The 24829-nt window shown below is 47.6% G+C and overlaps 1 protein-coding gene and 1 long non-coding RNA gene across 2 annotated transcripts in view; one reads left to right on the top strand and one right to left on the bottom strand.

Moving 5' to 3' along the window:
• The window catches only part of LOC115247302 (uncharacterized), a 95981-nt gene that overhangs the window by 41726 nt on the left and 29426 nt on the right, over positions 1-24829 (bottom strand). The gene's annotated exons all lie outside the window — the stretch shown is intronic.
• LOC101079095 (BMP/retinoic acid-inducible neural-specific protein 3-like) overlaps positions 17806-24829 on the top strand; it is a 29671-nt gene continuing 22647 nt past the window's right edge. Inside the window, exons 1-2 of the mRNA XM_029828586.1 lie at positions 17806-18386; positions 18590-18897. Coding sequence (XP_029684446.1) covers positions 18644-18897 — 254 coding nt within the window. The 5' untranslated portion in view covers positions 17806-18386; positions 18590-18643. The remainder of the gene's footprint in view (positions 18387-18589; positions 18898-24829) is intronic.

The raw sequence follows: 24829 nt of genomic DNA, 5'->3' as shown, positions 1-24829 counted from the left end.
ATACCCAACTAATGAAGTCAACAAAGACAACCGGCTCCACACTTCCGACACTGATACTTCACATTTTCTTCCATTTCTGTTACGCTGGATGATGTGATGAACCCTGTGGGGGGAAAAAGTGTCAACATTGGGCTCTTTTCTGAGGACCTTTGATGACCACTGTGTCAAAGACTGTATTAGATTAGATTTTCTGCAGATGTGTCAGAGCAGAACTCTGTCCTATCGTTAATTCAAACAAGGGCAGATGGGTATTTTGTCTTTGATTTTTCCTAAAGACCTCTAACTGACCTGGAGATGCACGAGCCATCAGGTATAGGTTATAATGTCGCAGCAGCTACTCAAAATAAAACAACTGAGAAGAAAGTACTTCTGTGGCCGAGCAATTCTTTTTCCCTTTTCTATACAAAGGTAGAAAGTTTATAAAGTAATGACTGTTCCAAAAGACATTTTTATTTCATTTTACAACAGCACAGGAGCGCAGTAGTGGTGGACAAATAAAATATACTGGGAGTAATGTAATAACAAACACCGCCTTGCTTCATCCAACAGCATATAATTTCATTGATGAACGGTGGGTTTACACATCCGGGCCACACACAAGAAGTCTGTAGCACCCGTTGTTTTAAGAAAACAGGAAGTCAAAGATTTTGAGTTAAGTGTTGAGTTTTGGCCTTGCCGGGGTTATTTCGACACCCAGCTTTTGGACAAACTCCTAGAGATTGAGTCTAAATGCCTTCATATTAGGGGAAATTCATCTTTTCATCTTGGTGATGAGAATCTAGGTTGGCATGTTGACTCCTCGCCATAGTAGGAAGAGGAAGATTAAAATCACTTAATATAAGGAATGTGTCACAATGCACAAAAAGTGTAGGCACCTCTAGCAGATAAACAGATGCACCTAGACACAATGGGGTGCTGGAAATTTAATACAAAGACAACATATCAGACACAGAATCCTCTTCATCAAAGCTAAGAAGACTCCACTGAGGCTGCTCCCTGTGCCAGTAGGCCTTCATTTAGAAAGACAACTTTTTTCTCACGTCGATATTTCTCTTGCTTTCTACCTCATTTATAAGTTGATGTTGATAATAACGTGTTCCCAGGAAGTAGAACGTCATAATGGGACACAACCTAAATATATCATTGCTTCCCTTCTTATTAGGTGGTTAGAACTGTTCTCCACTAAATCTTTTTGTCATCAGTCACCTGCGGCCTTTGCACCCTTCTCAGTATCGACATGGCGTGATATGAGTCCGAATATGCTGGAAAAGTCAAAACATTTGAGATTGAGAGAGCAAAAAGTCAACAAAGTTTGCTAAATATTTTCAAATACGCTGACCAGATGGTCCCAAAGAAGCAAAAATCCTTTCCACCAATCATCAATGCAGAGACCACAGTGAACAGAGCAGCAGGACACCTATCATTAGCCCAATGCTGCTATTGCACCTGTTGTTAGCATTCCGATCACACTGTCAGCCAGACCTTATCCAGACTGGCCGTGAATGGGTTGGAATCCAATAAAATTCCATATGGTCATATATTACAATGCTTCTGAAAATGTTCCATTAAAAATGGATAAACCACTGGCAGCCTGAGAATTCTCAGGTAATTCCCTTTGTGCGGGGATCAAAACTTCATTATTTGCCAGAAAAGAAGCCCCCTTTCACTCAGAAATCTAATGACAGCAACTACACACCTTAATACATCCAGTGCTGACCTTCTGATTGATTTGGAACCTCAGGAGAAGCATCCACAGTGCCTGGATGTTTAGTTCCACGAGTAAGTAAAAGAATGCCTTTTCCATGCTCACCACTCATGTCATGCTCCGTTATTCTCTCCAGATGTTTTCAGTTACCGCCTGATGCTGAAAGGATGCAACCCCTTTGTTCCAAATTTCCTCCCGGAAGCCCTCTGTAATTGATCTCCATAGCTCAGGAGGTTCAGGGATGATGACACCTGCCACCACCAAGGAGCCTGAGCTGGTGTAGATCTTACCTTTTCTCTCCCTGCCTCTCTCTTTCTCCACCCCTCTCTCTCTGTTCTTTTCATCATTGACATCATATCCTGTTAGCTGAGGCTCAGTGCAGCTGTGAGAGGGTGATGCCTTCAAGATCACGTTGGATTGTGGGATATCACCTTCCGCTTCATTCCCAGGCTTTTCTTTTAATGCTTATTAGCAGGATGTTTCCTTAAATGTTGGCAGGGTCGTGGAACATCTCCAGAAGCACAAACAAATCTCTGGCATCCGCGGTCCTAAACAAAGAGGAAGTTGGCCATTTTAATTTAAGTGGCTAATTTCATTCATTTGAAATTTGGCCCAACTGTTCGTAATAGCTTGATAAATATCGGTTATCCAAATGGTGCGAGAGCGGCAATGCAGCAACAATAAATGTTTTATGGACCAAAGAACCAGACGCCGCTGATCTCTTGGCTGTTTTCCCAAATAAAAATTGATTTGCTTTAATGTGGTTCGTCTGAGGGGTATAAAAATAGTTTTTCTCATTAGATTGAAAAATCCAGTGATGTTTTGATACGAGGGTGCAGTCACATGTTACAGCAGCGCCTCCTGGAATCTTCTCCCATCTGTGAGAACCTGAAACCTCATCTATTGGAACATCCCACTCAACTCCTCACAGGGTGGCTGCAAACGTGCCGGGGCCCAAAGGCATCGTTGCCCCGGAGTCAAGAGTAAAGGGGAACGGGGGTGGGGTGGGTGGGGTGCTGGAGGGCGAGGGCCAGTTCAGGGCCAGTTCAGTTTCCCTCCACTTTCACTTTCTTCATCTTTTCTAAAAACAAATTTAATCAAAGATTTGCCATCTAAGTATCACTTGGGAGTGAGTTTGGAATGAAACTATGTCGTCCGAGCATATATAGGCCTCTCTAAATGTACTTGTAAAACTTTAAATCTTGTTTTTTCCCATTTGGCATCAGCCTTCCATAATTTGGGGCGGGTGCAGAATCCTGAAGGCCAATTCCAGCCGCTCCTACTTCTTTTGCTAACGGAGCAATTTATTGTTGCCAATTCTTTCTTTCTTTCCTGCTCCTGTGTGTCCAGATCCAACCTCATCCCTCTGCTTTTGATACAGCCTCGTGTTGTTCTGCCTCCCAGGATTTATTGGCTTTTGCTGACTGACCACATGTGTACTGGAGCCAAACCCTGTTGAGCTGTTGAAGCTTTAATTGAACTCTCTCCGTTACCAGAATCAGGACCCGAACCGGTCCACACGAGAGCTCTCCCTTCAGGGAAATATATTAACCTTGTTGATATCTCATAGCCTCTGACAACTGATGAACCAGAAAAGGAAATGTTATAAATTCAAATTCTCTGAGTTCATTAAACAGTAAAGCATTTTATGAATTCACTCTGTTCCTAAATAAATTGGGAAAAGGGATAAAGTACATCCCAGCCCATAGAACAGCCAGTAAATAAAGCCACTTATAGATTTGTTTCCTTAGGTTGACGTATGTTGGTAGTCTTAGCAGTTAATGCGACATCGGCAAGCGTGAAAGATTCCGCACCGCTGTGACAGCACGAGCCGAGAGGCAGGCACGGGTCAAACTGGCGAAGCAGATTATTGCCCTCCCCTCCCCTGGTCGTACGCCTCACAAAGGAGTGTGCAAAGAAGGGTCGGGTGTCGGATCCTTAAGTATGAGCGAGGTCATCGAAAATGTGATCTAAGCGGAAACTTGGCGTGTGCTGCCAGGAGGCTGCGTCCTTCAAACGGTTCCACTGTACGTTGTTGTGGTGCTAAAGTGCGTGTCTTTGACCAGAAACATTATCCCCACACGCTAATCTGCGGCCCATTAACTCACTGTCATTCAGCATTTGGAGAATGTTTCACCACACCCCCATTTAGCAAATATCTAATCCTCTTAAAATGTCCTCTTTCTGCTTTACTTTAAGAGTATGACACTGGGGAACTCTCTCCAGATGAGGTTTGTGCATCAAGACTTCACCTTAAGGGGGAATTCTGGGAATATTTACATTTCCATAAATACGAGCTGCTCTGTTTGGTGTTTTATCGAGATTTTTGGTGAAACCAACTTCTCTAAAACTAGAAGAATTTTATTTTATTTTTTATTTTATTAATAAAGCCGACTCTTATACTTGTGAAATCTGACTTTCCTCTTTTGTGGAGTATTCTCATTGCAACCAACCCTGCAGTATTTCAACCTCAGGTGCTTCAGGTCTTCATCTGCACCTCCATGTTAGAAGATCCGATGTGCTCAGGAATCAGGTGAATGGCGTTTTGCATCACTATTGTCAAAAAGATCTCCACCTGTCTTATTCAGGCCTGCATCAGGGGCAGCTCAGGAGGTCTGAAGAATGTGACTGACGTGCAGCCATGAACATCCAAAGCACGTGAACAAACCAAGTAAATCATTCATACCAGCCTGATCAGAAAAACATGTTGAAACATGCCATTGCAAGAGCTCGGTGATAAAGCCTTTTACTATATATAGACGTTTTCTATGGTTACGTGCTAAAAGCAGCCCAGACACAGGTGAACGATGGGACTGAGAAGCCGAGTTATTGGTGTTTCCATCAGTGATGGCATTGCTGCGTTGAGGTGCTGATTGGCTGGCGGGTGGAGGCGGAGTCTCTGGTGACCTGTCCTTAATGTTCCAGGCCCGGCTGGTGGAAGCTGCGGCTCCACGGAAAAGCAGCAGCGACGGAGGTGAAACTGAACACAGAGTTGTGGTCTTGGAGTCGCTTCCACCTGATTAATGCTACCGGTCTGTTGGTCAAGAAGTCTCATTTGTTAATGCTGATCCTGGAGCTGCTCATATGCATAAACAAACGATGATGTGGACTTTGGGTTCCAGATTAGAAGGTTTGTGCACACGGCAGACTGTCCAAACGCTACTGCGCTCTGGCGCTAATGAGATAACCGTTTCCCGACACTGATGACGGTAAATACCTCAGGCAGCAGGTCAACACAGGTGTGATTAGAATCCTGAGGCACTCGTGTGTGGCGCAAAGACGTCTGCGTCCTTTGGGATGACCTGTTGTTTACTTGAGCAGAATGATCCTATATTCTGGCCCAAACATCTGCTCTGTCAACAAGCTGCGAGCTCCCACCGAACCTCTTGTACTCACGCTCCCTCCGCTCTTTGTTGCCATAAAAATTGAATGAGCGTAAAGTAAAGAGGTGGGGGGGGGGGGGGGGGGGGGGGCGACTATGCCTGCAGGGGTGGAGTGGAGTGCTGTCCTGCTCTGTTGCACACAACAAAAGCTCATAATATGACTCACTCATTTATTAAAATAGCGTCTACCGCTGCTGCTAACAGCGGGGTATTAGAGCAGCGCCCTGCTGCTGAGGTGCAACCCAAGTAATTCAATTACCTCCGAAAAGGTGATTCTTTTTTATTGTTGTTTTTCTTGGGCCAGGTTGGAAATTCCATACATCTTCGAATTGCTTAAAGAAGCAATTTGAAGAAAAATGGGTGGAGAAAAATTGAGCTAATACGTGGGTAAATATATATTTTTTAAAAAAGGACCTGTATGTGCTTTTAACTTGTTTTGGACCAAATTATACTGTCGCTAACCCATTTGTAATAGAGTTGGGCAGAGAATAATAAATAACCAAAATTGCTTTATAAAAAACCAACGAGTCGTTTTCTTCGAGGGCTTTGCAGAGTTTTGATTATTTATAGGAGCAGGGAGCCAAAAGGAGCCGCGGCGGAGGACATTAGGTAGGCGCTTAAATCGGTAAGACAAAGAGCTCATTAACACGCCTCCATCTGCAGCTGCAATATGTCAAAACTATTGGTAAAAAAATACCTGTGAAAAATGCTGTTGGTGGCGGCGGCGGAAGCCTATTTGTTGTCACAGGTCGTTATGTCCTTTCCTGCCCCCGGTGCATCGTTTTTCTGCTCTAAATTTAACCAGCCTGAGACTTTGGTATGAAGCTAAAGTGGCAGATCACTCCCAGCTAAAGTCATAGATCATCAGCAAACACATTCGTGAGTTAACCCAGCGGTTGTTTTTTAAATCTATAAATGTGGATTAAAATTCATAAAGAAAGCCTGGAATTACTAATAACGGACTCGGATAAAGCGGGAAAAATCCGGGGAGTTCGGTAACGAGTTGTCAGCGAGCATCCTCGTGCTTTTTCCCATTTCACCTGAATGCAGCATCATGAGGAAGAATAGATGATGCAGCTAAAAAGATTCAGCGTTCTAAACAGGAGGAAGATGACATTTCTATTTTAATAACGCAGGAGTTCATGGATGTGGTGCGACCAACGCGCGCTCTGCCTGGTAGCCAGGCCCTGAGCCATAGAGGACTGATGTTTTTTTTAGCCTTGTGTGGCCTTCAAATGTTTTTTTTCCCAGAATAATGGCGGAAAAAAACAAAAAGGAAACAGGGCAATGCGTGTCCCGGTGGTCTTATTTTAGCAGGCCAGCACACGTCAGGGCAGATTGTAGCTCTGTGCATGTCTACAAGACATCCTATAGAACGAAGCAGCACAGCAGCTCTTCCCTCGCTCCACAGTGGCTTTCAAACGCCACACAAGTGCTGGCACATACAGGAAGTGGGCCGGGCAGGGAGGCATGTTTTGATGAGAATGGTGATGGAAACCTGATGGCGCTCTTGGCTGTGGGCTTGCTGTGCTCTGCTGGGCAGCCGTTCGCTCATCAATTTGACATGCATGGCATTTTGTTATCGAGCAAGGACGCCCGGTCCTGGGGAGACTGGATTATTCACTAAATGTCAAGGAGGGATAGCTTCTCTGCACCCTAAAGAAACCCAAGAAACACGCTGCTTTTATTTATCTGCAAAATCTGGCGAGGATGGCGATGTTACCGCGGGAGACCCACGTCTTTGTGCAGGCACTGTTGGGGTAAAACCACACACCCCGACTGGGAGATTTATGCCCACATAAAAGCACGACGGTGTCTTCCGACGACATCAACAGCACACAGAGACACAGCTGACATTATCGTGCTAAAGAAAGAGGCCTGGAGAACACAACAGAGCAAAGAAACCAAAATCTTCCGCCAACTTCTTATGAAAACCCAGAAAAACAGGTGATTTCGATTTAGTCCCCTTGTCTGGCGTAAAGCATCCCGTTTGTGTGGACGTCTGTTGTAATCTGGGTGACAGATTTCAGCAGACGAGCGCAGCAGATGTGCTGACAAATGCTTTGCTCAATTAGGGAAAAGCGACAATATGCTCCCACCTCTCGTCCAACTGATTCTGAGCAAGTCCTTATCAGCTTGCTGCATTCGGTGGCTTTTTAAGCCGCATGTGGCGCGCCGTAGTTGATCTAATCGATGACACAGTCTGATTGATCCTTGAATCTGTCAACTCCAGTGTGGGGCGTCATCGTCCCAGCAGCTTATTCGGGTTAGAGGGGGCTCCAGTCTGCAGCTGCAAGCCAAATAACAGCACGACTCTTTTTGCCTGATTGACAGTTGGAAATTGATTTGGAAGTGTGCACAAAAGCTGGCTTCCTGTCCTGATTCTGTTGGGTGGGCCCCCCTCATTGGTCCTTACTCGCAGGTGGGCATTAGGCCGAGTTGTGTGTGTTGGAAATGAAAACTCTGGAAGAGATCCAGGGAGGCAGTAAAGCTTTTAAGAGGTGTTGAGCTGTGGTGGCTTAACAAATGCTCTTCTAATGGCACAAGTCAGCGTTCAGACGTTGAGCATTAAAGGCAGCGACGTTTCTGGGACTTGGGAACACAGACAACGGCTTCGGCAAGGTTCCTCTGCCACATTATAAATATCAAAGAGATTTTAAACTTTGGTCATAAATAAAATATACAGAGTGGGGAAGTACAGAGATGTTGGGAAGGAAGGTGTTCTGCAGTAATGTCGAACATTGTAGCGTTGCAATAACAAATAGGCTGCAGCCACTCCGTAAATGATCAGTTTCTATGGTTTTTCTTTTGACAACATATTTAGCAGGTTCTGGAGAATCATCTGTTCTGACTCTACCCGGTGTTGGAACAGATGTGTGAAGCTATTAGCATTCAGGTCATTACTGAGCAGCAACATCTCAAAGGGATGTTCTAATATCAGATGGAGTTTGGGGGATTTATGAATTGAGTGGGTTCGATGGGAAGCGGACCGGGATTAGAGGACTGAGACCAAAGATAGCGGCTCAGGACTGTGTGAGCGTGTGCCAGAAGAGTCCAGACGATTCCTGGTCTCCAGGCTGGCCAGCGGCCACCGAGGCTGCTAACTTTGCAGTCTGCTCACACACACCGAGCCCTCCTCTGGACAAACACAGCAGTCTCCTCTGTGATGGATGTGGACTCTAACTGCCACCACTGTTTTTAGCCCTCTAAATATTTCTGCTCCTGCACAAACACTTCAATGTGTTTGACACCGGCCTCTGTTTGGCTTCTTTGTGTGTAATATTTGCACCTGTTCCATCCATCTATCTGACCACAGCGCAGGCAAGGAAAACATACGGCGGTTCATGGAAAAAACCATTCCAAGTCACATTCATGCTCGGGCGACCGTAGCTTACATGACTTAGCTTTAAATGGCAGCTGTGATGCTGCATACTATCAGCCCTAAAAGGATTTACGCTCTGATTCTTTAGATGACCCCATATAACAGTTTGCAAGAGTAAGCACAGACTTTACAAACACGTTTCAACATCCCATCCACAGAGATCCTCAGGAATCAGGAAGCAGCCGAGCCTCCGCCCTTTCTGTGCTGGTATCACAGCGGATCAATGCAGTTTTTAATTGACAAAGCCAGACAGAAAAACCCACTGTGCCGTGGCTTTTGCTGGTAATTAGCAGCAACCTCATCAGTGCCTTCAATGAGATCATTGTATCGACTCGGTAAATGGACTGCATTTATACAGCACTTTTGTAGTCAGCATGACTGCGCCAAGTGCTTTCCATTACACCAGCATACATTCATATGCTGGTGACTGTGCTGGAGTCTTCTATCAATGACCACTGACACACACACGCGCACGCACGCACACACATGCACATCCAGATAAGGCAGCAACTGGATTTGGGCTTCGGTATCCTGCTCAAGGACATTCTGACATAGACACTGTAGGAGCTGGGGATTGAACTCTGATTCTTCCTGCAGTCAGTTCAGCCTGGCCGGATCCGTGCTTTCAAATATAGATAAAAATGTTTCTTTTTTTTTTTTTGCTACAGCGGCGCCGGCCAAACAGGCCTTAATCTGATATTAACATCCAAACAAAAATGTGGGAGGATGGTCCACAGAGGGTGGGAGGGAGCTTTTGGAATTGTTCATGGTGGAGAAAATGGGATTTTTTTTCTTCCAACAGGGTAGAAAGTGATGCTGGATTAAGCAAGAAAAACCAACTATGGCTGAAAGAGTCGCTCAAATCCTCGTTGGGAAATGATTAGAAAACGTATAATTAAAGTACCGTAAATAATCAAGAACTCAAAAATAAAGGAAATGAAATCCACGGTTCCAGGGTAGCGTGCTATTAGTCATGCTAATACTGGGAGCCCTTATTGTGAAATTCAAGCGGGCAGAGATTAAAATTCAAACGGAACCGTATTTCCCTTCTGTCCCCTTCTGAACTGGGACATCCATAAGGAAAATTCGAACGTTTATAGTTTTGCAGAACCCAGAAAGATCCGACACTGAGCTGCTTCCAGCCTTTTTGAGAAGGTGAGGCTAACGCTGCGCGACAGCCCAGATTAGTCTGAAATGCACTGAAGGGTGTCTGTATAATACTAAATTGAATTAAAGTGTAATTAGGAAAACGATTGCCTGGCCTGGCACTTGTGCACGTCCGTGAGTGGACGAGTTCCCCAGAGAGAGAAAAGAAATATTATTTAACACATTAATTCTTAGCTAATTCCTAATTGAATAGGGAGAAATACACCTATTAGGTGTCAAAGATCAAAGATAATGATTTAACAAAAGAAAAGGGATCAAGAGTGAGAAGAAAACCCCGAATCACCTCACCCCCCGCGGAGCGCACGGTCACCTTCGGACTCTCACGTAACCATTTTCACCGTTGTTTAAAATAAGGCAACAAGCACAACGTGGAAACAAAAGCCAATCACCATGTCTACGCCGCCATTTCCGGCCCAATTTCCAGAACGTTCCAGAGGAAGAGCCAGATGTCACATCCTGTCCGGGACCCAAAGGATCCATCTGAAATATTCCCAAAGCACTTTGTGTGTCTCAGAGGAAACGGAATGGAAGCACGCGGAGACCCGGAGCCGCCGCCGCCGCTCGTGCTGATTCCACACAGATCTTTTTCCTGCAAAACAAGGCGAGTTACACTCCGGTTACACGACCTCATTTAGCTGCAGGCGCTCCCTCCGGGGGAAGATTTATGAGCACGCCATTGTGTGCACATTTGTATGTGTTTTATAACGCAAAGGTAAATCATTTGACACCATTTCATAATTAAGTAAGTAAATCATCCGTGTTGGGTGGAAAACTTTGGAATGGCGTGGAACGAGCTGGAAAGGTCTCCGCATATCTGCTGCTGAGGTGGGATCTTTTCAGCTCAACATCAGCGTTCTATTTACCTACGGACTGGGAGGTGATTAGCCCCAAAAAGACAGCGTTAGCTTTGGGACCCTCCAGCGAACGGCACAGGTAAATAAACGGCAGCGGCGGGACGGTGAGTGCGCACGTGTCGTGTTTAAAATGCTAATGCTCTTGCCCATTTTTAAACAGAGCTAATCATCCAGTGAAGGTACGGCGGGCCTCTGCTGGCTAATGATGCAGCAGGAATAACAAAGGTGAGCACGAGCTGACCTTCAGACCGGGAATATAATGAGGTAAACAGCCACCACTAAAAAATAAAACACTGGCTCTGCAGTTGCTGTTGTGTTCCTCTTTAGATGTTCATCAACAAGATTAGCACTGCTGGCCGTGCATGGGGTCGGAATCACTTATTCCAGCTCATAATCCCAGCTGTACTGATGGGTGGTTGCTACTGGGGGGCTTATTCTGGTCATCTGGAATATTAGCAGGATGGTGGGTTGTCGGCCCAGTGGGGAGGAGGTATGTTGGAAGACGATCGCTGTGAAGAGCAGTGTTTTGTCTTCGTTCATTCTCCTCTCCATATTGTTTTTTGCTATGTATTCCTGGCATGCTCCGGTCTCCGGTCCACCCCCGTGTCAGTCATTTTCCAGCAACACCCTCACATCACAACGTTCCATTTATTTGCTGAGTGTTTGTGATCACATGTAATTTGATTTTCTCTCCACTGTCCCAGTGTTGATGGCAGCTGATGAGGTCTTAGAGAGCCAAGCCTTTTATTCTCAGGGGAGCATGTCCCAAAACAGCATCTGGCCCTGCCTCAGAGCCAAACACGGTGGCTGGCTGGCACACACACACACACACACACACTAATACTATATTTAGTCCAGTCTGTCCTGCTGTTTTAGCTCCAACATTTGTCCATCCTGCTAAATCTGACTGCAGTCTGTTGTCTGCTGATTAAAATCTCAACGCTGTTTCATTTTGTTTATTGCAGGACATATGGCGTCTAATAAAAGGGCATTATGCCTTCCCATGTGACAGAATCGACCTCTTCACACTGCAAGAGGTCCAAAAAGGCACATTTTGCTGCTAAAGTGTGTTCCAAGAAAGGTTAAAAAGTAATCTGAAGTTATTTTCCACCGTCCTTATCTCTGAGATGCGGTCTGAAAATAAGCCGTCCAGGAAGTGCACGTTCCCATCTATCAATAATCTGATACATTTCAAATTCAAAGGCAGCCTCGAATGAGTGCTGGGTGCCAACGTTTTAAGGTGAAAAGCTCAGATCTTTTTTTTTTTTTTTAAATTATTCTTTCACTGAGCTAAGAAATTGGTGTGAAGAAGGCGAAACCTCGATGCCATCAGAGATGGTTATTATCCCGCCAAAACAGGGTAAATCTTCCCCAGACTGATGTTTACAGCAAAGAGGAGGCCGCTGGTGCAACAGCCGTGACCCTCAGAAAGGTCATTTCAGACGCAAAGGGGGGGAAACCCACAAAATGTATGCAGGCTATCAAAGACCCGATATTTAGCTCATTAGCCGCTTGTTTCCCCTCTCTCTCACGGACGCCCGGCTGGTGTTTGTCGTCATGTCTCCATACAGAAAGAACTCACAACATAAAGGATTCAGACTCGCCGACACAGATCCATGAAGCGTGTGTCTGTGCAACAGCAGCTTTCAGGGAACCCCGCTGTTGTTTGGTGTCACTTTCAGGGAAGCGCTGTTTATTCCGTCCCTCCCCGGCGAGCGCCGCCACACGTGACTCCTTAAATGGAGGATTTTGTTGTCAACAGCTTCATTTAAAAAATGTGCAGGGGAAGATTGAAATGCAGCGGTGGCTGGCGCAGGTGTGCAGCGCTGTGATTTCGCCTGTTTGTGTTCTCTGCGTTCCAATTAGGCCTGCTCGCGGTCCACGTGGAACGGATTTGGAGCGGAGCCGTCGGCCATGTCTGGAGGCTGATTGCTGAGGTCATTTATCAGCAGCCAGCCGCCCCAGGCCGAGGCTGGGCACTGACCTGCGTTCTGGAGGAGCTCACTGTCCCACTAACGCTGCAATATGGGTGTAAAAGCTCTACAGCCGCTGAAATGTTTGCTTTTCCATCTCTAGAGGGAATAAACTGCCCTTGTCCCCTCTTTTAAATGTGGACGAGCCTCAAGGGCGAATAACTCGGAGGAGGCGACAGCAGGAAGAGGAATGAAACACCAAAGGTTGGGTGTTGCCAGCCGAGCAATCTGCTGGGTCAGAGAAGCACCCCCGTGAGCGTCTTTGTCCCGCCTCGTCCGACCCATGTGATCAGGATCTGTTATTTAAATCAGAGTAACGTCGGAAAAGTTTCATCACACGACCGGTGAAGCTGCGTCGCCTCAAAAAAGCACGAGAGACGAGCGGTGTGTGTTGGGACTGAAAACCTGCGTCTGGATCACGAGACCACCGACCGTGGTCCCACTTGTCCCTCTCACGTCCCGGCGTCGCCTGTCTCCGTCCTTCTGTGGGGACGTAACTGTCCGACAACAAACCTTGGTTCTGCAGTAGGAATGTTCTGCTCAACTATTGTTATTATTCACATTCCTGGGTGGCGTCTGAACGGGAGACGTAGGTTTCAGTGGACAGGACGCGTATCCCTTCAGACACCACATCTGGACTCATCAGTCCCCTTTTGTTCTGGGGCTCAGAGCAAGATCCAGATGTTCTAACCTGAAAGTGGAAATGTAGCATTACAGATCTACCTGGAATAGAAGACTTTTGCAAGGATGAAAAAGAAAACGTGCACATCTGTCCTTCAGAGCTGCTACGCTACAGGCGTCCATCTTATCTCTGCACCTCACAAGTGAATCGCTGTTAGTTCATCGGCGCTGGAGAGAACGCGGATCTCTGAATCAAAGACAAGGAGAAACGTGCTCGGATTGTTTCTCCAGGCTCTTAGACATGCAGCCGGTTGCCATCTGCCCGTTTGCCCGGTGCTCTCCCACTCAATGAAAATGAAATTATGTTTACTCTTTATTATGCAACACAGTGTATATTTCAATCTTTGAAGTTAATGGTTTTTCAGCTGGGTTGGAGACGTTCGCAAACAATTTTCCTCTTGTAAATGAACTCGAATCCCTGATGAAAAGTGCAGCGGCCTTAACAGAGGAGAACGATCTGGCGCGGGCTGCTATCATATCAATATCTCCACATTCAGCTCTGCCTGCATGCATGAGCACACACGAGCTGCACTACACCGGCTGTCACCGCCCTGAATGAATATTTGAATGTTGGAGCCATTCAGAGGCATCAACAGGCAGGAACTGAGCGTCTGGGGAGGCTGCGAGCGGAGGAAGCAGCCTTTCCCACCGAGGATCCACTGGCACATTTTATTATTTCTGTCTCGCACACGTTTCACATGCATTCGATGCACGATTGGCTCGCACGATTGTAAACCAAGCATGTGTCAAAACACATCCTAAAACAAATGGCAGCCAGCTATGTGAGGAAAAGACGTGAAACGGGTTCGACGTTGCAGCTTGAGTAGCCGTAATGAGTGTTTTCAGGGATAATAGAAAGGCTAAAATCACTTTTGCTTCCTTTCGGAGACGCAGGGGGGCGACGTGAAGAGTGTGCAGCTCTTACACGAGGCGGTGCTGGAAAACACACGGGAGTCGGGGTTAGGGGTCCGTTTCTGCAACCGCACTGAAAAAGTTTCCACCAGAACTTTCTTGTGGGTTCTATCTGAGCGACACCAGGATGATTCAGCGTAAGGATCAGTGGTCATCCCAGCATCCCGTCCCGACTGCACCTGACGTAGCTTTAATATGGAGCACAACTAGAGAAGAAGAAGATTTAAGGGGGGGGGGATATTTGCTGGGCCACGTATGGCTCTACGCACACAAGCAAAAGACGTCACAACATGTTTAATGGACCACACTTGGAGTGTATGGAAACCCGCTTAAAGAGGCTTATAAATTGCTTCGCACGAGTAATTGGACCTTTTGGAAGAGCCGTGTATAAAACATCAATTACAAAAGCAGACAATTGACGGCTAATTGTCTGGAGGACGTGGCGTTTGTTGGTTCCAGTCATTCTTACCGGAGCCAAACCAATCATCACAAAACACACACCTGACTCAATGAAAGTACACACTGTCATCTTATCAAGACCCTCGCAGATGAATGGAAGAGAGGTGCCAACTGTGGATCCTGCTGTTAGCCTGGCATGTCCACGCAGCAGCAAGCACAACGCTAACCCCCACAGGTGCTATTGGCAGCCCTTCCTACAAAGATGGCCTGATCAGTGCTGCAGGAGGCTGCTGGGAGGGCCTCCACAACCACAACAGTGTGCACAAAAACCCCATAATAAAGCCTTTTGAGTGCAAACAGCCATTTGCTACCATGACCAAAAAGTGTCTCAGATAAAGCTAATTAGCTATGCATCACTGTTGAATAGCAATTCAGTTGCAAACACACGCTGCCACAGAGGAATCCTTAAGAAAATAATGAGGATGAGGTGAAGTTGATCACTTCACGGCACATCAGCCGTTTTTCATTGGGGTCGGGGAGATTTGTCATGATGTCGCGGCCTGTGAGTGGGCGCCGTTTTTGGCCGGCACCGCTGCGAGAAAGCACTGACAAACGCTGACAGGTTTTTAGGCTAATTAAAAGCTCAGCCTCTCTCCGTTCCCCGATCACTCCTCATGGACACCCTTGAGTGGCATCAACTAGCACGCTCAGGCTTAAGTGAATGTTTACCTCCTCTAATGACTATCTGTCTGAGAGCTGAGCAAATGCCTCGGCCCTCTTCCCCACTAAGGTTGTACAGTCACACCTCGGACTTCCTGCACTTCTGAAGACCACTTGTTATGGTTTTCACTGTGCTCCATAGAGAGGGTGGTGACGCAACAGTGCACACGCATGCTAAATATTGAAGGTTTCATCCCTCGTCTGTCTGCCTGGAGCCGCTCTTTTTGCTTCTTGAACCAGGTGAAAAACTTGTTCTCACTTCCTGTCAAATAATGAGCCTCAGTGAGACCTTGCACATCAAACAGTGACACTGCTGGTCCCCCTCTGCCATCGATTTTCCTCCTTAATCATGATTCCGATGGATGGATGGATTTTAAAGGGGGGGGGGGGGGGTTTCCCCTGGACAAGTTGTGTGTGTGTTAATTATTCAAATTACGCCTGGTGTCTTTGTGCTTCATAAACGTTATGTTTCTGTAGCTGAGGTAACATGAGGGCAAATTTTAGGAAGCTAAATGTCAGTGAAGGCAAGGGGGTGACACAAACAGGGGAAAGGGGGGGTTGGAGGGCCACGCGTGCCCCCAAAGTGGAGCTCAACAAGAATATTTGTTGCCTGTTGTTGCATCTCAGTAGTCGGAGGTCGATTCAGCACTTAGGGGTGTTGGACTGACCTTTGCTACAGAAACCGATGACATTTTGTCATAATTTTCTCATGATGGAGCCAATAGCTGTCAGGCTGAAGCCGGCCTGTTGGGCAGGCCGAAGCAGCGGCAGCACTCACGCGCCTGATAAAAGGTGCCTTTTTCCTCTATTGACACACTGAAGCAGAGAAATGTGTTTCTACCGATGTTTCACCAATCGAAGGGCAAAAACCTGTCGAGCTGCTGACCGCCATCGTCTGCGTGTTGCTATTGAACAGTCTGAGCGTCGGTGGCGGCGCTGGGAAAGTGACGCAACGCTCGCTATTCTCCAGAAAGAGAGGAGACGGATTTCAAAGGCTATGCAGGATATTCCACACATTCATTGAGACCTTTCACTGGCCAGAATCCGGAGGAACGCTAATAAAGGACGCGACTGTCAAAGCTGCTCACAAAACGGAGCAGCGGAGCAGCTCAAAGGCCGGCGGCTGTTTTTTTGGGACTCTCCGTCTGCTGTGCCGAAGTGGCTGAAGATCCATTGTGGGGCGGTTATTGTTGGGGCTTCGCATTCACTATTGAGAGGGACCGAACATAAGGAGGCGACTCCGAGAACCAGATGCCCGACTCACAGTGAAGAGGTGCTGCCCACCCTGTCTGCAGAACATGTGGCTGGAGGCGGTTGCTACGGTTCAGCTTCTGCTATGTTGAGTTTCTCCAGCATCAAAGAGCACACGGGTGACTTCCTGTTATAGGTGACTTCCTGTTATAGGTCACTGCCCAGCCGTGCTGCCTGCACCTTTTCCGGGGCTGTAATGAGACATTTCTGTGACATTTCTTGTTGATTATTGTCTCACTGGAGTTTTGCAGGTTACTTCTGATCGTGCAGAAAGACGACCCGCTTTTAATTAACCCCCCAACCCCCCCCACACTGTTGAAAACTCATTGTTTTGGCTCTGGAACCAGCTGAGAATAGTTCTAGCCCTGCTCAAATTGGGCTCAAGTATGTCTTTTCTACAGTGGTCCTTCACCAGTCTTCCTGGCTACACACACACACACACACACAAAGTCAAGACACGATGATGAAACTGTGACAAATCAACTCATTTTTTACCGAATTCCAGTCGTCTTGCCCTGGGATTTAAGCTCCTCTTTGAGTTTGGGAACCAGGGAATCTCGGGACTCAATGGGGTTCATTTCTCTAATCCAATCCCTCTACAAAACCTCCCTTTGAACGTCTGCACAGAAAAGCTGAAAGGCTGCACATCTCGCTCCATCCACCCGCCTGCTTCCTGCCTCTGATCCGCGCGCTCTGCCCGACGCAGCAGCGCACGGATGGAGCGAGCGCGGAGAGAGTCGATCTAATTACGTTTGCTGATGGTGAAAAGCGATGATTATTTCCTAGGAAGGGGGGGCGCAAAGAAGATAACGAGAATAACTGCAGGGGGCTGACTACACCCTCTCTAGATGATCACCGCCATCATCACCATAACCGTCATTAAATTCACAATTCTTCAATTAAACCCCTTTTTCCTCGGCTTCATTTTCATATCGGTGATTTCCATCACGTCAAAACAGATAAATGGCCTTAATGTGTGCGTGAATCAATTTATTAGCAAATCAGATGTTATCATCTGTTCAGAAACTTTACTCAAATGGTGGTTAACTTTTGGAATGTGACAATGCTTTAACGGGGGAGGGGGGGGGGGGGGGGGGGGGCTTTGGCCTCGTTTTAAATGCTTCAGTATCACCTCAGAATCTAAAAATTCGGGTTTCTCAGAACATTTAGATTTTTCTCCTTCCCCGCCCTCCTAACTGCCTTTACGCGGTATTTTCTAAAAGAATGCTTTTAAATCAGCACATAAGCATCCTGTGACCATGCCCCGTTGAACCGACCGCCCCCACAGACACCTCCCGCTCCCCCCAGATACGTTTCAGCCAACTGGGGTTTCAGCTGGATTAAATGAAATTGCGGTGTGTGGTTGAGGGGAGGGAGTGAGTGAGTGAGTGAGTGTGTGTGTGTGTGACGGAGGGAGAGGGGATAGAGTGAGGAGGAGAGAGTCTCGGATAACGTCCACACTGTCCCTGTGCGGGGAGTCCGGGTACCGTCAGCGGCCGCAGCTCCGCCGTGCGCTCTGCATGCGCCGCGAACGCGCGTCAGCAACACGCAGCCGAGACGAGCAGAGATCATCTGCAGAGACACTTCTCGCTTGTCGGTGGCACAAGTGAATCCGTTAAATCCCCCCTGTTGATGATACCGGGACGTTTTACATTCTTGGAACAGCAGCTCGAAAACACTTCGTCGGACTGGACCCAGAAGACCCGGCGCGCGCCGACTCTGCTGGAATATATACGGCGCTTTGAAGAAAGCCCAAGCCAGAGAGAAGAAAATACAAGAAAGAGGCAGCTCCAGGTGTCCGAGCTTCTCCTCCTTGGCTGAAGGTGCGCTGCCCGTAATTGCGCGTCCCCCGTTCCGATGCCGCTCCGGCGCGTCGCGGTCGCAACTTCTCGGTCCCGTCAGTGGATTCTGCGGAGGATCATTTCGACCAGTGACGATCCCGACTACTTACACATCCAGGTAACACAAACGCAAACACACGGCCGCTCAAGTTGTCTTTCAAATTAGCTACGCATATACATATATAATCAGAATTATATAAAATTTATGATGATCAGAATTCCTGGCTCTTATTTTTGACTCGTGGAAAAATTCCCTTTCTGCCGCTCAGTTCCAGAACCAAAATTCCAAGTCAAACCCAAAATGTCCTGTCTTCCCCGCAGGACTCGTCCAGAGTGCAGAGAGAATGAAGAGTCACCGAGACCGGGGGAAGCAGCATGAGTGGCCTGTGCATCTCCATTAGACTGACGGGCCTCATGTTTCTATGGAAGTGCCTAACACTAAGCCTGCTCCAGAGCTGGGTGTCAGTGGGGACGTGGGCGGTGGACCCTGCCGGGCCAGGCTTCAGCAGCTCCGCTGGGCCCCTGGGCTGGCTCCTGTCAGACAAGGGTCCTTTCCACCATTCGCAGGAGTTTGTGGATTTCTCAGAGCGCTATCAGCAAGGATTCACCACCAAATATAAGATATACAGGTGAGCAAATGAGCGCGTGCAGTCTGCAGCATGCTGGAGAGGACGAATTATTCTTTAGATTAAACGCAGAACTGAACTGAAGGCTGAGGAGTGAGAAAATGACTCACTGGAGTTTTGCATTGGAGGCTCTGCATGTATTATGCATAGAAAGTTCTTTAGTTCTGCAAATTACCTTTTTGTGGCTCTACTGTGATAGAAACTACTGTAATTCAGCGTATCAGTGGGGAGTGGAAGCGAAGCGACCGGCAGAGGGATTTGAGCAAAGCAGTGGGATGTAACGGATATCTGAGGGAGCCAGTTGATGTGTGACAGTGGGCAGACAGGATGGCTTCAGATGTGTGTGGGTCAAAGTGCCCCTGGCGTGTGCGTCGGATCAGCAGCGTGCTCTCTTGACTTTGCTGCAGGTCATTTTTCTCTGCTTGCGGGGGGAAAAAAAGCGGCTCAAGAGTAGAATAAAGCCCCCAAAGTTACACACAGACAGCCGCTTCCACACACACAGCAGTGCGCCGGAATCAGTCAGATACGACATGTCAAACCTGAGCTTTTGTATCCGTTCTGTCCTTCCATCGCGACCTGAGCTCAGAGAAACACTCCGAGGCGGCGCTGCTGTCGATTTATAGCGGCCCGACCCTCGGAGCCAACGGCTGCTGGGGGGTAAAGTCTCGTACGTGCACGTGAGGTTCTGGTGAAACCTCTTCAGAAGGCTGATTCTTCTGTCTTTAGGTTAAGGTGCTATTTAATAGAAACAGCATTAAAGCTGTTCAAGCCATGTATGTGTGTGTGTGTGTGTGTGTGTGTGTGTGTGTGTGTGTGTGTGTTGACAATGGTGCCATTGAAGGCTCCACAGTCCTGCTCTGAAGGCTGTGATGCCAAACGAACACGGTTTGACCAACACTGGCATTTAGCAGCTGACCGCGATGACCGTACCAGGCAAACACCGGGAATCCTTCCCTACTTCGCTGCCGTTCCGGCTCCCACGGGCATGTCTGTCCTTTACCTTTCCCTGCTTCTTTCTTGCCCTTCCACACATGCTGTGATTTCTTTGAAATGATTTCGAACATACAGGGTGATTGACAGGGACCATCAGCAAATAACCAGACCCCCAAACGTGATAAATCCTCCTTTCCCGGAGCTGGAGTGTCCTTTTCAGTTTCTCTGAAGGGTATGCACAAATTAAAGGATGGGTCCAACAGAGACTCTTGATTTCCACCGTGTTTAACAGTGCAACAATGTCTGCGTATTGACATTTCCATTCTTTGTGTGGGGAAACAAGTCCATTGCAGTCTTTAAGTATGATGCACCCAGCCATCCATCACTGAGCATTCCAGGATGTCGGCTAGCTGGGAAGAGAGATCAGAAGCACTTTCAACATGGATCACGCTCTGCAGTGGCTTTGTTACCAAGCAGCTCATGAATTTTGAAAGGCAGGGATGATAATCGGAGTCATTTGTATCGATCAACGACTGTTCTGCTTCTTGATGCCACATTTGCAGGCCAGCACAGAGAGAAAGTGAAACCGGGACAGAAGAGCGGCCTGCCTTTGATCGGCATGATTATTTATCACGTCTGCGAGGCCTGGACGCCCCGGTCCTGTGGACTTTAGCTATTTAAGGAACGTTTTAGTCAAATCTGTGACGTCCACTTATGGATGCAGCTGCACGCTGAGGCGTCCAGGAGTAGCAGCGAGCAATCACATTTAATTAACCACCAGCTCATGTCAATGAAACGACTTACATCCACTATCTCAGCATGAATTTCACATTTTCTCCTCGTTCCACCCACCCCCACCTCAATCTCCCCCTTCCTTGTCGACTGATCTCAAACCAATTTCCCTCCCCGGCTCATAAATATTCTCCAGAGCGCAGTTGGCCTTTCTTGTCGGGGGGCAGGCAGTTAGGGATGAGGAGAAGACTCGGAGGGAGAGACGAGCTGCACATTTATCCCCCCTGTCGGCTGGTCACCGCACCAGAAGAGCTCTTTCATACATAAACACTGACAATGGCGAAAATTAAATGAATGTAGGTTTATTCAGTGGGAAAGTTGAAAAGTCTCGGCAGCGGACCGGATTGGGATCAGATTTGAAATTGCAACGTTTTCCTCAACTGAAGGGGAGAATTAACGGATCCGCTGGGCTGAAATCCCACCTCACAATAAGACTCCCAGTGGCTGCAGAGAACCGCAAAGAGCCGCTTCCTGGAACCAAACGTCCGTCTCCTCTTTGAATCCGAGCTTTTGCCGCAGCAGGTTACTAATCTGTCAACAGCTTCTGTGACTCTTTCACACCGAGGGCAGCTCGTCATGCTCGTGCGTTTATTTATTGTCCAATAAATAGTCGGATGTTTTGCAGGGGAGACAAATGAATTCAGAGCGTTTTCATACCCGGCTCATCCCCCGTTCTAAATCGGCACATCTGGTTGCAAAGTCGGTGGCGTTATAATCACATCATGGGTGGAAACGGATGCACAGTGAAGAAAAGCTGGTTTCATTTAATGCTTTGGAGGCTTATCGGTGTGAAAGTGAACGCGAGAGGCTCCCACCAGTGATTTTTTTTGTGTTTAGTTGAGCCCCCGTCCACAGACAGTAGCATATTAGTCAAAATGTCAGCTCCACCCTTCTTCTTCTTCATGGGCCATAACTTTTCCATTACGCCTCATCTCCTGCGCCTTCCCCTGTCTCTGCTCCTGTCAGCCTGCGGGATTCTACATCGACTTCATTTGATGTAAGGACTCGCAATTATGGAGTGATTAGTGTTGCAATTACAGGTAGTGTTTGCACTGAGAGCGCGACAGAGACATGACGCTAGCATACCCGCCGCCCCGGGAATCATTTGGATTTAGAGGTGCAGGCGCTGTGTTTATGGTGCATCACCACCGAGTAAACCACACAGAAGAAGAAATAAGGACCAACGTTTGACGTCCACCAGCAGTGGACGTTAGAAGAGGAGACTCTCAGCCTCTGGGGAGAGCTTCTTTCTCCAAGAACCTTATCATTGAGTAATGATTGATGATCGCTGTACCGTATCCACGGTAGTCATCCTGGATTCAAGTGGTAATCATCTCTAGAAAATGCCTTCGTCATACATGACAGTAATTGTATAGATGACCATAATCGAAGTGTGTTTGTGGCCTCAATTACACTGAAAATGAGCCCTTTTCTTCTATTCACCGATAACAGAGAAGACTTGGTTTGGGTAGACCGGGGGTCAGCAGCAGTTCATCCTCCCTGCTGTTCTCCAACACTGGTCTGACCCACCTGCTTTTCCTGGTTCCTCTGTTGTTCCACTCCAACGCTTCCTGGAGAACACGCCTCTGATTTAAAGTCAGGAACCAGCCGCAGGCCCAAACAGAGCTGGCTTAAGCGTATGAACATTTAAGGTCATTTCTAGTGAACTTTAATTAGAAACCACTGGACACTGCTGTGATTTTACTGTAGTATACAGGTATAGGTGCAGGTATATATTAGTTTGAGCTCTAAGGGGCCTCTTCATAACAAGACGTCAGTGCTCATTTAGTTTGTGACAACTGTAAGATGTTAAACCCTTTCAGATGTTTCTGTTATCATTGATCTCTCATGGTCAGACTGAGCATAATCTCAGGAGTGATGCGATTTAGTTCATTGGTGCACCGTCAGGCCCTTCGTGCTCGTATGGGCAGCAGCATTAGCAGCATAGCGACAGGACTTTCACCGAGACGAGAAGCGGAGACGCAGAGGAGGTCGTTTACTCGAGCGTGTGTGGCTGTTCACAGCAGGGAACCTGCTCAGCTGCAGCTTCCATCGCTCAGCTGACATTGACATTATTCCTCTGAAAGTGATTCATGGCACATATCAAAATCCCACTTGAGCCTTTAAGCTGGAGTCACACTTCAGAACACTTCCAGAGTTTCCTTTTTGTCCGCACTAAAATCAGAGTTAAAGCTGCAAATTGCTTGAAATTCGGTTTTCAATCAAATGAAAGCGCTAAAGCTCACAGGGTTTTAATGGAGATGCTAATCGTTACTGTCAAATGAGACCATCTGATTGTTCCAGCTCTGCTGGGTGGAACCATCTAAGTGTGTGAGTATGCTGAAGCACTTTGTATTTCCCACAACCTAGCGTGCACTGTTGTGCATCCCTGCTGGATTCTGGTCATTTCTGCTCCCACAGTCATGCACGTGGGTGCACATAAGGACGTCTGACTGCTTCTATGACTGACGCTGGTGGGTAACGACTATCCAGTCCAGCCTGGTTTCGACACCATTATGTATAACTGTTTTCATCATTAATATTAAGGTGCAAGTGTCTCCAAGCTCTTCTGCGAGAATCACCGTGGAGACGAGTGTGCAGCCCACCCCCCAATCAGAGGGTGAATGTATCCCCGGGGGAAAGAAAAGCAGATCGGCGTCTCCTCTTGATCACCAGCAGCGATGGCGGTGACGAGGGCTTCAGCCAGCGCCCAGCTTATGGCTTCTGACAAGTGTGTGATGGGGAGTTATCAGGGTTGCCAGAGGTTCCCGGCAGCAGCTCTGCACGACTGGGCGAGAACGTGTTTGACTGCGTGTTGGACGCTCCCTTATAATCACTGCATAACCGCAGTCGGGGTTTGGTTCAGTCATTTAACCGTAAACACGCGCTGCAAGTTAAGAAAGTCCTCCCTCACATAAATTCTCATGTACAAGCATACATTTCTCCAATTAGCCCCCACAACCCGAATAAACAGATACATACACGCACAAACAGGAGCGCCGGTCATAAGTGTAGCTCATACGCACAGTTGATTAGGATCATTAATTATGGCAAAGGCCTCGTCGCCCACCCCTACCTCGGCAATTAATGTTCTCCCAGGCGCGCGAGGCCTTTAACCAACATCTCTGTCGTCCACCTGACCGAGGACGAGTTCATTTAAATCAGCTCAACCGTGGGCGAAGGAGACGCACAAAAAATGGCTTTAAATCCACATAAACCTGTGTTTGGGGCTTTCTGTGCGTGCGCCAGCTGAAATATTCTATTTGCAGCCAATTTACAGCAGGATAAACATGCCGCCGACGGGTGAATACCTTTATTTTGCAAGTTATTATTGGGTACTGGGAGCACATTTCATGGGGACGTTCAGAGTCCCCACAGCGATAGTAACTCTGGGCCATTGCACTGTGTTTGCAGCAGGGGAGATGAAAAAGAGAGCCTGAGATTATTGCATGCACGGGAATAAGTGAGAATCAATGAATATGTTCCCCCCCTCCTGGTGGCCTCCCTGTTGGACAGCACTGCTGGGGGAGCTTCCATTACCCCCCCATCATCTTAACATTCATTCTGCTTCTGTTTAGAATCCAAATAAAAATCGAGTGTATGTAATGGCGCTCCGACGGGCGAAGGTCCTGAGGACGCCGCTCTGAGCCGAGCTCTTTCTCTTTTGGTTTACTCCAACACGGGAAGCAGCAGCCGCCGGTCAGGCCGTGACGAACCCCCGGCGACCGTCCGCTTATTTCCTCGCCACTTTATAAAAGCAAGTAATGGCTCATCTCCTGTAAAGGTAGCAGGACTCATGGCACCTTCCACACCCCCCCCCCCCCCCCCACCTCAGTATTTTAGTGTAATCCTGCTGGCAAACACACGGCTTCCCCGGTGGAGATAATTCCGAGAAGCCCGTGCTGGGATGGAGAAGAAGCCGGTTGGAGCTTCGCAGGCCGCTCCTTTGTTTCTTTTGTTTGTTTGTGAGGGTGAGCGCGCTCAGCGTGTGTTAGCGGAACGTGCGGGCCTCATTACATGCTCAGCACGCCGGCGTTCGAACAAATTGCAGAACAAAAGCAATCACCAGTCATGTCAACATACTCCCCTGAATCATCCTCTTGCTTATCTGCCCTCGCCATCTCTAATCAGGGGTGAAGTGAGATTCGTGGGAGCTTAAATCAATAGTGTATTTGTCTTATTAAAGCTCATCTGCCCACGACGCAGCTGT

The sequence above is a fragment of the Takifugu rubripes genome, chromosome 20 (assembly GCF_901000725.2).
Source record: "Takifugu rubripes chromosome 20, fTakRub1.2, whole genome shotgun sequence".
Taxonomy (NCBI): domain Eukaryota; kingdom Metazoa; phylum Chordata; class Actinopteri; order Tetraodontiformes; family Tetraodontidae; genus Takifugu; species Takifugu rubripes.
The sequence above is the reverse complement of the archived record's forward strand: the minus strand, read 5'-3'. Positions and strand labels throughout refer to the sequence as shown.